The 14,204-nt window shown below is 40.3% G+C and overlaps 1 protein-coding gene across 8 annotated transcripts in view; it reads right to left on the bottom strand.

Annotated features, from left to right (window-relative positions):
- The window catches only part of dock4b (dedicator of cytokinesis 4b), a 150,644-nt gene that overhangs the window by 61,320 nt on the left and 75,120 nt on the right, over positions 1 to 14,204 (bottom strand). For all 8 annotated transcript variants that reach the window (XM_061715317.1, XM_061715318.1, XM_061715324.1 and 5 more), the window contains exons 13-19: positions 10,534 to 10,659; positions 7,793 to 7,917; positions 7,177 to 7,339; positions 5,572 to 5,678; positions 4,488 to 4,641; positions 1,527 to 1,624; positions 1,325 to 1,408 (exon numbers count right to left, since the gene is read on the bottom strand). In XM_061715317.1, the coding sequence (XP_061571301.1) occupies positions 1,325 to 1,408; positions 1,527 to 1,624; positions 4,488 to 4,641; positions 5,572 to 5,678; positions 7,177 to 7,339; positions 7,793 to 7,917; positions 10,534 to 10,659 (857 nt within the window). The remainder of the gene's footprint in view (positions 1 to 1,324; positions 1,409 to 1,526; positions 1,625 to 4,487; positions 4,642 to 5,571; positions 5,679 to 7,176; positions 7,340 to 7,792; positions 7,918 to 10,533; positions 10,660 to 14,204) is intronic.

The following is a 14,204-nucleotide window of genomic DNA, read 5'->3' as shown; positions in this document are numbered from 1 at the left end:
TACTTTTTTCATAGGTTTTGAACCGTGCGGCTTATACAAAGGTGCGGCTATTCTGTGGATTTTTCTTCCACCGCTCGGGGCGCTCTAACCGGAATTAGAATCAAAACTAAGACAAAGACAATAAATGCAAAGAAGAATACGCTACTTCTTCTTTAGCAGATAGAAGTAGGTAGAAGCAGATTTCAAACAGATACATAGATAAATAAATACCGGTTATCTTCTCATTACAAGCAAAAAAATCTTATTTTAAGTGAAAATCTACTTGAAACAGGTGAAAATTGTTGTTTTTTCCAGTGATGAGTCTTGTTTTAAGTGTAATGAGATTTTTTTTGACTAAAAATGAGACATTTTAACTAGAAATAAGACAAATATTCTTGTTAAGATTTTGAGTTTTTGCAGTGTAGGAAAGGATCTATTTAGGTACAAACATGTACATCATTTACAGTTAAAATCGTCCTGTACATGTAGTAAATATCTACAACAACATAAATATCTGCGGCTTGTATATCTTTTTTTTTTATTCTTTTTTTTAAAATAGCTGCGGCTTATAGTCCAGAAAATACGTTAATAAAGATGACTGGACAAAGTTAACTCAGGGACTCATTTGCATCCTTGTGGTACAATAACCAACTGGCCATCAGAGAGAGCATTTCACCAACGATTCATTAATTATCTGTGGAAATTCTTGATATTGTTTTTGACTTCAGTGGATCTCTTTACACCATTGGAAGCAAAAATCATCTATCTTGCCCTATCCCCCCAGATTAAACTGTTTACTTTGCACCAGAAGAAAAATAATGTAATATTAAAATGGCTTATATTAAAAGCCAAAATAAAAAAAGATGTACACATAAAAGACAATCGATCTACAACAGTTTCGACAGCTGTTACGCAACATATCACATTTCGCCCCAGCACAGGTCCCTTTGCTGTTGAATTTGTCCAAACCGCGGAAGATAAGCCGATTTGTCCATCTTATTTGATCAATCAAAACCACAGAAGGCAAACTTGATAAGAGCACCAGACCATTTCACCACTGATGGCACCACACTGGGTGAAGAGAGTGTGTTGGTGTGTCAGCGTAAGTCTGGTGTAGGGAGACGCTGAAGCAGATTCACAGAGGGGGGGGAAGGAGATGGGGAAACAGATCGATCTGTGGTTTCAGCTCAGCGCAGCGTGACCAAGGACGAGGAGGGGATTGGTCCAGAGAGCTGTGGAGCGTCTACGCCTCTCGACAATCACAAGTTTCTGGGATTGCTGTTTTGACTGACACGATCAAACTGTAGCTGAATGAAGACAGATGGAAATTACCAAATACACTCACCAATGAATCAAACACCTTGAGTCCATATCTCTGGGAGCTTTCATCCAAGATACCAAAGAGTGTGTCCAGGGTGTCCTGGAGAAACTGTGAACGAGGAGCAAAACAAAAGAGGGCTGGTTACGGATTGAAATCCAATTAGAAAACCTAAAAATTCAGAAAAGTCAGAAGCAAGTCAAGGCTGAGAATCTCATTGTGGGCTTACTTTAACGATCTCTGAGCCATCGATCTCTTTCAGCTTCGAGAGGCTGTCGTTGATCCTTTCAGGGTGGGCTCGCCACTTCAGCAGGTCCAGCATATCGCCTGGGGGGGAAAATAAAAACAAAGAGACTGAAAAACACCCCCAAAAAATGGAAAAAACTTAAATAATGTGACTCCCAGAAGAAAGTGCTCTCCAACTAATGGCTGTTTGTAAAGAAAACCAGGATGAGGAACGATATGTTCAAGTCAGATCACAAAGCACTAATCAATTACAGCCCAACTGCTTCAGAATGCAAACAACAACTACACTTAAGTGCAGTGGAAAAAAGGGGATAAAAAGTAATTTTTCTGAGCCTGAATCCCCCAGACGTACGCGTGAATAAAACATGAGCATTAGAAGTCAAACCCCTGCCATAAAATGTGATCTGGTTGTTTTCTAACTTGTAATATCCAAAACGCTGATAACACATACGTTACACAATTATATATCCTGATATCCTGGATTAAGCTTAATCTTGAAAATTTGAGGAAAAACTAAAAAAATCCTTGGACTTGGTGGAGCCTCCTTTGGGAGCAAATACTTCAAGCAAGAACCTGAAAGAAGGAAGGGTAGGAATTTATCTTCCTTTTCTTGCCCTACTTCAATTTTCAGACACATTTGAAGGATTCCTGGTGTCAACAAACTTAAAGTCTGGGCTGTAAACTGAGGAAGTGTTCTGTTTTTTCCCTGAAACTGGAGGTGGATTTACTTCCACGGTAACATGCTAATGGCCATTGTCCTTCTGCAACACCCAACTTCTACTAACCGTCTGGTGACATAACCATCCTGACATGGTCATGTTGGCTTTTTTGTTTTGGTAAACTTGGGAATTTATTTCTCCGTCAATACTGTAAAGTGATAAAGAGATTGGGACAGCAAAGGGCCCAAATCATGATACTCCTCACGCCATACTTCATCATTGCTATGATGTTTTGAATAGTGCAGTAGATCAGTTTACAAAGACTTCAACCCTTTTTCTAATCGGTCTCCAAAACATTTTGTCACTCAAGAATAATCAAGGTGGTCTTTAGCAAGGTTCAGGTTAGACTTCAGTATGTTAAACTCCCGAACAACTTCAAACGTTAAACTGTCTCTCCTGGGTTCCTCTTTAACTCATTGATGATTTGGTGTTATGACTTTCAAGTCATCTTGTCTGAGCGCCCTCCAAAAATGAAGCACTGAACTTTTCCATTTGCTGACATGTTTGCTGAGGTCTGACGGATGCCGAAACGTTCCAGAGTTATCACGGTAATCTGTTAAATCTTTCTTGTGAAGGGTGATTCACAGCAGAAGCTTCATTTACTGCTTTACTTCACAGCAAATTTATTGAAATAGCTTCAAAACAAACCTCTAAAGTCATGTCAGTTGGTGTTTGAACTGCTGACTCCAATGATCTTTTATTGAAGTACCGGTAGTTAGTCTGGGGGTGCACTTACGTTTCCCTCCATAACAGAATAGAATAGAATAAAAACAGAATAAAATATAACAAAAATAAAATAGACTACCGGTATAACAGAATAGAAGACAAATAAAATATAACAAAAATTAACATAATAGAATAAGACAGGAATATAATGGAATAGAAACTTAACAGAACTGGTGAGAATAGGACAGGTTAGAATAGAAAAGAATAAAAAGAACAGAACCGAATAGAAAAGAATAGAATAAAAAGCCTTTCTTGTCATCATACAAGTAATTTGAGAATGTTTAATAGATGTTTTCAATAACAGCTACAAGGAGTCATCCACAGTGTGTTTGTCTACAATCATAACACCAGATCTCATCTTAAAGCAAATTACTGCAGAACACCAGAACATTTGGATGAGTTTAAATATATTTTTTCTTACTAGTGTGTAACCCTAGTTGTTTATGTACTGTAAAAGTCCCTGCAATATTTCTCTAATTGAATAACATTCAAAGTATTTCAAGAGACAACTGAATCATGATTGTAGTTCTCTTGTTTTTAATCTACAGGATATTAAATTCTCTACCCAATGAAGCAAATACAAGGAGAATAATAATTAAAAAAAGCCAATAAAAGTGGTTATTGGTAAAACTGAGCCAGAGCAGTAAAGTTTGTAATTAATTTGTGATTTTGTTGAGAAAAGTGCTGCTCTCCGTGTTACCATGGACGTAAATGATCAGATGAGGATTTTTTATTTTTTCCATATCAACGACTCAATGGGACAAACTAGTCCTGCTTCCAAAGGACCCCAAACCCCACTGTGCTTCTGTACCGTGGAAACGGGATTTGATGGTTTATTACACATTCATTTCTGTTTATTGTTTTGTTCTGGACTACTGGCACCGCTGCATGCGAGCTAGCGCCCTCCTGGCGTGGAAACTAGTGAAACAGATTCCTCTTCTGTGCTCACCTGGAGTTCCCAGCCTCCTCTGCTTCAAAAGGCTCGTTTGGATTTTTATGTAGTAAACATGTTGTTTTTTTTAATTCATCTTAAACCGATGTTCATTTTAGCAGCCGTCATTTGCAAAAAAGGATTAAAACGTCCACACGCGGCATGTTTCCATCTCTGCCAAGGAGACTGCCCCCTTATCCACGGAAGACAAAAGCCAGATGTTAACTAGATTTGTTTTGTTTAGCTGAAATGGGGTTTTAAAGCATAATGAAAGCTCTTAGGTGCTTCCACCTGAAAGAGGGATTTATCCACACATTTGGATGGTCTGAATGAAAACATCCCTTTCTTACCTGCAGTCCCTAGACAGATATTTTTTCCATCTTTTCTAAAGCTTTGATGCAAGTATTCCTTCAATGCTTTCAGACCTTTACAAGCACGCAGGACCAGACAATGACACATTATACAAGCTAATTGCCGTTTAAAAGAAAGAAAAAAAAAAAAGATCGCAGCCAAAAACAACTCAGCGGGACCGCGGCCGGAGAAACGCGAGCGTCTGCGTCCGGGTTACCGTTTTGCGTGAGCTTGGTGGAGCAAAGGAAGCTGGTGATCCAGAAGGATTCTTTGGCGCCTTTCAGCGTTTGATTGTTGGACGGGAGGTTGGCCTTGGAGAACGGCAGTTTCAGGTAGCGTGAGCAGTCCGCCAAGCTGGTGTTTTCCTCACACTGCAGAGATTAGAGAATAAAATAAACAGGTTTTGTTGCACGTTTGGGGAGAGGATGGAAGAATTCACACTGAAAATGGTAAACTGGTCCCATAGTGGCTTAAATCCCACTCTATCAAAACATGTGTAGTAAACGGTAGATTTTTGTTACGTATTTTCATAATCTTCCCTAAACCAAAGGTGTGTTTGATGCTTTAGGAGAACAGCCTGATGATAAAACTGCGGAAGCCTGTGAAGGGCCGCTGTCGGGGGGATTTAACGTGCAGCATGGGTGTGACTGTACAGATGAGGCTGCTTGAGATCCAAAGCCACCACACAGTTTGGACTGATTCTTCCGTGTCTATTTTGGGTGTGAGGAGAAAACTAGGCCACGCCAGCTCCATTGAGCTTCTCAGTAACCCTCCATCTGGCATTACAACGGGCCTTCAGCCCCCTCGACGCCGGGGAAACACAAACTCCGAAAGTGGCGTGCACAGGTTTGGGGATTGGTACATGAAATCTCTGATTCCAACACGGAGAGGAAGAAACAGACAATTAGAAAAAGCGAACCGAATTCCAGCAGCCCACAAATGTTACAAAAATGGACATTGCTTGGCTTGTCAGCCTGGTATTCAGTAATGTGAGCTATTTGTTGGTTGGTCGCACCAATTTTGTGTCATTTACAGTAAAAGCATTGCTTCACATCGTTATATAGAGAATATGATCTCCTCTAAAGTACCCTTGGCCCCTCTTTTTTTGATGGAAAACACCGAATGGATCCATCGAGCGAGACTCTACGAAGCAAAACACACATAAACTTGAAATTTAAAAGCTTAACAGCTCTGAAGTAGGATCATTTGTTTGCAATATATGCAAACAAACATCAGCAATTTATTCAGTCCCGTGCGGCTGGGTTTAAGCGAGCGTTGGTGTGAGGGCGTGCGGTTGTTACCTTATGGATAATGAGCTCATGGGTGCCATCTGGCAGCGTCCTGCCATCCTCCTGCATCAAAGGGACGAAGGAGTAGCCAAACAGCTTCTTCTCTCCTTTGTCTTTAGCTGTCAAATAGCAGCACATGCACATGATACTGAGTCCAGAATAAGTAAACTCAGCAACTCTAAAAACAGTTAAGAGTTGGTTTTTAAAACATCACACTACATTAATCGCTCAGCTGACTCATTAATGAAGTCACTTGGATCCCCACTGCTATAATATTACTATAAAGTGGCCCCTCCACTACACCTCCATCACTAAAGATAAGGCAAACGCTACCATTAACAGGATGTGAAGATGCTATTAAGTTTCTGTCTGAGGCCATGATTAATGTGGTCTTTCTGATGCTCTGGGCATCATTTTCATTATGAACACTTGTAATCTGATTTATCTGCTGCTTTAGCACTAAAAAAAGCGCTAATGTGTGGACAGCAGGGAGTAAAGACCGAGTACCAACCTGCTCCGTTTAGAAATATGCGATCCGTTCATTTAATCTTAACAGGACTAATGCAACGGCTCTATTAATCAACTCCCAATTTTGTGGTAGAAGGGAAAAAAAAAAAAAAAAAACCTGCAGTCAACTGTAGGGAAGAGTTGAAGTCACACGGACGCATGCACAGAAATATGAATGCAGCCTTTTCCTCTAATTGCAAACGGAAATTTCCATCACAGTTCTGCAGGCGGTTTTCTCGGAGGTTGGGAGTTTTCTTTTAGCATCCTTAGTTTGGTGTCACCACAGGTCTAAACTGGGAATCCTAACAGGCAGCCTTCTGGTGGTTAAAGTGACCACTGCTGGCCGTCATAAGGCTGCGATATCGCCTGCCCACAACCACGCCACTTCTGCAGGGCGATAATACTAATACTGATGCTAATAATAATAATAATACTAGTAATAATGATAACAACAGCAATAATAATAATAATAATAATAATCATAATAATACTATTAATAATGATAATAATAACAATATCAACAACAATAATAATAATGATAATAATATAAACAATAACAACATAATAATTATACTAATAACAATAACAACGGCAATAATAATAATAATAATAATAATAATAATTATTATTATTATTATTATAATAATAATATTGATTTGTTAGAAGAGACTCATATATTTGTGGCCCTGAAACAGTGTGAGAGAGTGAGAGTTATATTTTGTTCATCATTTAATTTTTGTCTCATTTTGAAATGAGCGCCGTTATGGAAATGCTTCAACAAGCTGACGTTTATAGGCTTGGACCCCGTCTATCCAGAGGGAAGACAGGAGTCTGGATGGACCGATGCTGGAGGACTGGCTCGCTCATTAGAGCGGAGACTGGATGCGTTACATCCAGAAATGTGTGCCAGGGACAGAAGAGAGACGGTACAGTAAATATGAATTCATTTACCGGTATATGAATTCTGTTAATCAGTAATGTGTAGAAAGACTTCTCTGGCCACAGCTCTTGCGTTCATGTTATAAAAACGTGTGAGCTCGCAGTGAAATCTGCTCACGTAACCACTCCATGATGACATAAAAGGTTATCCATAATCAGATTTCTGCTTACTGGAGCAATGTCGGAACTCGAAGCGAACGTGAGATCCGCGGAACATGTCGACCGGGATGGGCAGCTTGATCTGCTCCGCCCAGCGCGGGCTGTTGTTGTGGTACAGCACCAGGGAGTGGTACTCGTCCCCCCCAGGTTCACCTGAGCCAGCAGCCACATAACTCTGGAAGACAGAGAGGAGAGAGCCGAGGACGTGAAGGAGGGCTTAGATAAAAAAAAAAGAAAAAGAAAAAAGAGCTGGAAGCTCACAGGCAAGAAGTGTAAACCGTCTGCACCCAACAAATGGCAGTTAAGTGAAGACGACAAGGTTGTGCATGTGTGTCCATGAGTGTTTGGGGGGGTTGCGTGCCGTGTGGTGGCAGCAGGGTTATATTTGACTCTATTTTTTTTATACAAGGCCAAGGCAGTGCAGGAAACCACAAAGGCAGACTGTCACATTGCTGAACCAGAAATGGGCAACACACTCGAGAGACACTTAGCTCTCATCTAGTTCAGCAATGTTTAAATAAAAAAAAATACTTTACTAAGAACATGAGACATTTACTACCAATAAAAACAAAAAACAAACACTGTTCAGTTATTAAGAATGAAATACAAGAAAATACAGCACGTTTACCTTGAGGATCTGTCCATCGAGGTCCAGCACGTAGATGGTGATCTCTACGTTTCGTGCGACACTCTTCCCGCCCTTCTCAAACTCTCCTTTCTCCAGTGTGATGTAAAGGTCATTCCTCATCTCTCCTGCAGAATCAGGGACGCAAAAAGAGCCAACCAGACATTGATTATTCATACCAGCAAATGTTATTAGCGAGTACTCAGCGGATATTTTTTGTTTCCCGTCTGATTTTTCATGGAAAGCGTGGGCAGCATTCACATTAGTGGTATTTAATCAGGTATTTTGTGCTGACGTGACATCTAACCCAGAGAGATGACATTTGATTATGTTCTGCATCAACTAACATGCTTATTTACCAACGCAAATGTCCCTTTCAATAACCGCGAAAATAATTGCAGTGGCATTTAGGCGCGTAGCATCGACATGCCACCGAGGTTGTTGGTCACCAGGCTGAGACAACAGGTTAAAAAAGACCAAACAGGCCAATATTTAGAGATTATGTTGATGAAATCCCTTGAAATCCCTTAAATTAAAAAAATGACTGGTTTAACTAAGTTTATATTTATTTTATTTTACTTTTAGTGGTCTGGAGAGGTAGGTAAGCAACATTTACAGGCAGAAAATGACTTTACTGTTTAATATCAGCTGTATATTTCTTCTTTAATTTACCTTCTTCAGTAACTAATTTTCAGCCCTGATGTGGGTCCAAAAAAGTAAAAAGGAACTGGACTGATTTAACTTTAACTTTATTTATTTATATACCACTTTTCATGCAGGTAAAGTGCAACACAAAGTGCTTTACTGTGCACTATATTTTCGTAATTAGTCATCAAAATTAGCAAATTATGCATACATTTTTAGCTTTCTGTGATTTTACCAGATGACATTAAAATCCCCATTTCATCATGTGAGTCGGTGGAGACGGAAACGGTAGCGACCTAGTGGTCATTCGAGATACTGCACGTTTCCCCATTTCCATTGTGTGACCTAAAAGTGATCGATCGATTCCTGAAGTCATCCGTAATTTGGCTCAATGCTGCAATCTGTGACAATACTTGAGGAAACAGCTGCGGACGAATGAGCGACGACTCAGTCAGTCATTTACTCACTTCCCCTCTGTAGGTGAAATAAAAATGATGCAATGCATGATGGGGACAAGACCGGAAAGGCTTGTTCCCTTTTGAGTCAAGCTTGTACACAATATGAGGCGAGGGGCCTCTACGAACGTGAAGTGTGTATGTGTTTGTCATTAGAGCTCTGAAACCTTGGCACACACACCCCAACCTTATACTTTTTACACACACGCACACACACATACACACACACTACAGACACAAAGGGAGCCGGAAGGCTGAAACACACGGGAGCAGTGTGTTTTGTTGTGTTTTTAATGTACAGTACAATGGGAAAGCGGGAAGTGCAGATGGAGGCGTTGGAACAGCTGGACGGAGAGAAAAGCCCGCCAGTGTGTGCAAAAGATAATGAGGAGAAATACACAGTCAGATACAAATCTAGAAGAGGAGTACGGGGAAAGAAGGGAGACGGTTTCCTTTGCCCTCGGGCAGATTTATACAAGCAGAAAGAGTGAGAGCACTCAACGTGAAGGGTTTGAACCAAAACAAAGACTACCAAAGAGACGGCGAACATAAATCTGTATTAGTGAGGCGGGAAGGAGGGAGAGCAGTCGCTTGTTCCTCTTTATCTACTTGACCAGACGGCGTTCCTTACCATTTTTATTTTTACATCTACCTTCACATGAATGAAATGCTCTGCTCAAACTATACTTTCCCTCTCTACTGTTCTTCCCGCATTATGGAAATATGACCACTTATATATTTTCTCCCTTGCTTCATTCTCCATTCAAAGGGCTGTGCATTTGTTACCAAGGCAACCAGGACCCATCCAGCTAAGCCTGGAGGGTCTCTGCAGGGATTTCGGTCATTTACAGAGGCAGATACAGGAAGCATACCCTTCTTCAGCTCATATCGGGTCTTAAGATCGTCTAAATACAACCTCAGATGAACAACGTATGACATCTCACACCGCGGCGTTATTAATTTAGGAAGAAATAAGCTGAAGTGGTTGAAGTGTTAAACTCTAAACCCACTCAGCCAACACCCATCTTTAGCAGCAGTGACTTTAAGTGATAGTTCTCTGGAAGATGTAATCGTCTCTAACATCATTATTGAGGAATTTAATCCTTCTCTTCTTAACAATGCAGCATCTGTTTGTGAGAGTTTGTCGGCATTCCTTTAACCACGGCGCATTTAGAGTTAAATCGTTTAATCAGGTTGGGATCTGGACTTTAGGTGGCCGCTGCGACCCCTCGACTCTTTTTCTCCCCGTCAGTCATTTTGTTTCAGATTAACTGCCAGCTGATATGCCACCGCCGTCTGGTTTTATGGCCGCTGGACACATCTGCCGCCAGCCCAGTCTTTATTACCTTTTGAGCCATATAAAAATGATATATTTTCCCCAGTAGGAGGACTATTAACGAGGAATAAATAAGCGCCTCAGTAGTCTGCATGCGTGAATAGCGATAAGTTTGTCTGTATTTATTTCCTTTCCCTTGTCTATGCCAGTCTTTGCTTCCATGATGGGTACCATCCTGATTTTTAACTCTCTAATTATCTGTATGTTACCCACTATCACCTTGGATGTAAGAATATAAGTGTTTGGAAGGTTGCCTTGATGAAAGCGGCTGATGATGGGTTTGTTCTTGGTGTATGATGGTTTCTTACCTGGCATGATGATGTCAGAAAAGCCCAGTTTCCTGGTGATGGACACTCCCCGGGTGAAGAGGACCATGTACTCCCGCCTGAGCTGCTCTATGTCCCCGTGGAGGAGCTGGAGAGCCACCGCCAGACCTAAAAACACCAAATAATGACAAAGCATCATATTCCTGCACGGCCTGCAACGTGGCCTTGGAAATATTTCATCGCGGGCATCCGTCTCAAATCAATATCCTCATCCAATAACTCCAAATGTCAGCAGAGCTAAATTAAAGTGCCGGCTCGTATTAGGAGCTGGAAATGTAACTAATTGAAGTTGGTGTGTGTATCCATGCCCAAGGTGAAGTGAGGCAGATACATCAGCAGCACAGAAATGTGCAGGAGACATGATAATGATGATGATAATTATTGTTATGAATGTGTTTGTGGGAAAGTCTGGAGGCAGTGATTAAACGGTTCATTAGAAGGAGGCTTCAGTCACTGGCAGTCAGAGAGGAGACGTGACTCGTTTGCAGTCCCCACAGCAATAGGCTCATCGGCACTTCCGATGACAGAGCAGTAAGAACCAGTGAAGATGAGGGTAAAACTAACGTCATGTTGCAGCTGAGCCTTGGACAATGTTCCCCAAACAAAATTATTAGAATTAAAACTACATACATAGAGCCTATCTAATTGCTTTTGGATACTGTACGCTGGGTGCAACGTGGCCAAAGTGATTTGAACCGTATTTAGACTGCGAAGCCAAAGCAGTTGATGTTACATTTGATGAAGAGGAACACAAATCTAGAAGGAAACCCGTGTGTTGATGCTGCAGCTTGATCTTGGTTTTATCTGAGCATCACGCAGAAACCAAGAAGAAACTTCAGAGGGAGAAGCGTGAAACCTGAAGCAAACACAGGCTTGATGTTTGTAAGATTTGGGTTTAAATGGCCACTTGAGGCAAAAGTTTTAAGCCCCTTCACAACAATGCAAAGAGCAAAAGAGCAAAGAGCAACTCTGTTGAAATCGCTTTGCATCTTGGTTCTAAAGTTACAGTAGTTGTAAATGTTTTCAAAAGTTTTTATTTTTGTTTTGTTTTTCAGTTTGTTTGATTATTTCAGTCCGGTCTGGCGGGCATCCGTCTCAAATCAATATCATCACCCAATAACTCCAAATGTCAGCAGGTAGTTTAAGTTTTGAAAAGTTTAGTTTTTTTGTTTTAGTCTTTGTTTAAGTTTTTAAGGGAACCAACTTATAGATATTGACAAAAAGAACCGCAATGCCATACAGCACAAAAACCTTTTATACTTGCCTTTGAGTAATTAGAAAAGTGCCAAATGTAAAAAAAACAACAAAAAAACAGTTAAAGTTCATTTTTATCTATAATTTTTTTTTTCCCCAATTAGTATGACATTGTTAATTTTAGTTTTTATCTAGTTTTGACATGTACTAGTTTTTGCACCGTTACTTCCAGTTTTAGTTTTAGCTTCGGTTAACTACAATAAGTCTGGTTCTACCTACTTCGGAAGGGCAGCTGTTGGAGCTAAAGATGGGAAAACTGGAAAATTTCACTCAGATTTGGGTTTATGATGTCATAGTTCCCTGTAAATCTGAAGCGCTCAGTAGATTACATGTAATTTGAGCCTAACAAACTGAATAGGTTTTATTATCGCAAAGTAATCACATAAAAAAAAAACTAATTAATGCTTTCAAGAACTTTTCTCCCCATAAAAAGGTTCCATTTAACTAAGTTCAAGTCTTAATGCTCAATTCGCTATTTTCCTCAGATCCGTTTTTTTTTGTTTTGTTTATCTGTTCACATTACCTTTTACAATGTTGCCTGTATCAGATTCCAGTGTGAACTGCTTGCACCAAAGAAAAATAACGTAGACATCAGACGCATCAAGCTGTTGCACTAAAGTTGGGGAAGTTATGGAGTAATAAGCGTTTCCGCTTTTATTTCAAAATGTTTGTGTAACAGCAGCCGTAAAGTTAATTTTTTTCTTTAAATTTAGCTTTAAGGCTCTTCACTTTCCTTTGGCACTGCAGCCACGTTCTCCTGCATCTTCGTTCTTCCATTTCTTTTGCTATTAGGGTTATGGTCTAGTTTTAACTGAACGGAAGTCTCTCCCCATATACTAATATATAACACCTCACTCTCTCTCCACTGACTTGCTCCATCACTGTTCTCCTCTTATTAGGCCTAGTCAAGTTCTTAACTGTATTGTCTGTGCCTGCTCGCCGCTGCATAACTGTGACAAATGTCGATGTAGATTGATGTAAAAGTCGCATCAAATCCGCTTTGGTTGTTCACATCGTGGCCACATAAAAATAAAATAAAATCAGATCTGGGTCTGATTCAGGGCCTCATATGGAAGTGGTCTAAATTGGATTTAGAAAAATCTAATCTGGCCCAGATTCGAGTGTCCACACTACTCCTGAAGAAGTCTGACCTGGTCACTTGACCCCCCAAAAGAAAATCTGATTTGGGCCACTTCTGCCTGCAGTCTGAACAGGGTCTTAGTATGTTGAATTGTAGCACGTATTTATGTTGTCAAAAAATCAAAAATAACAAAAGAAGAAAAAAAAAGATGTATAGTATATGCACTACATTGCATATGTCGGGAAAAGGTAGTAGAGACCAGTGCTCTAGTCCAAGTAATTACAAAAAAACACGGGCATAAACATTATGCCCTGTGAATGCTGAGTTAAAATTAGTTCAAGGAATGTTTTTTCAAGCATCATTTTCTATCTTCTTCATGCTGAAGCCTTTCGTATTAACACACAAACACTCACACACACTGACACAAAGGCTCAAGCTCTGCAAGCTATAGGACCACAATTAGGCACGCAGCTTCATTATAAGAACAGAAGATGTAGCTGAGGTCGGAAAAAACTAAAAACAAAAAGAAACCCGACTTTTGCTGTCTTCAGCTGACCCAAACTGCCTCCTCACAAACTCAAAAACACACAAACTGGAAAGCAAAACAGAGTGAGCTGCCACTGCCTACGCCTGCATGTGGAGGAGGGAGTTGAATTACCTGATCTGACTCATACGTGGCTAGATTCTTACGAAATCCCTGTCATGATCTGTCCAGCACATGTAAACACAAAACCACCATCTCCACTCATCACTTCTTTTCTTTGCTTTCGAATTCAACGCAACAGAAACACCTGTGACCCTGAAATGAGCCTGTAACGATAGAGCAAGGTTGCCATTAGGCTACGAGGAGGAAAAACAACTCTACATGCACTGTTTTTTCCTTTGTACTGCAAAAAAACATGCATGGTTTGTATTTTTTGTTGCGTTTGTTGTCATCACTCCCCTGCTAATTGGCTCTTCGTGAGACACTGACTCACTGCCAAGTCAGTTTCAAAGATGAATCACACAAGTGAAACTTCATATGCTCAACAGGATGTACACACACCCTTGCAAAGAAGGAAAAGTAGGCATAAAAGTAAATATATACGGTATGTACATGCATACATTTTACCTTATCTCACTCAGCTGCATGCCTACAGCTTTGTTAACTTCCTTCCTGACAGTCAAACTGTCATAGTGAAACAATGCACTGAGATCCTTATGTCCTGCAAGGGTTCAAACCCTGCACATTGGATAATTTTGTCATCAGCTTCAGTTAAGTAGTTGACATGCATCCACCTACTGCCTCAAAAGCTGTACTAGTTGTTATTCTGGAAAG

This window comes from Cololabis saira, chromosome 23 (genome assembly GCF_033807715.1).
Source record: "Cololabis saira isolate AMF1-May2022 chromosome 23, fColSai1.1, whole genome shotgun sequence".
NCBI lineage: Eukaryota > Metazoa > Chordata > Actinopteri > Beloniformes > Belonidae > Cololabis > Cololabis saira.
Note: the sequence above shows the minus strand (reverse complement) of the source record. Positions and strands in the feature narration are given on the sequence as shown.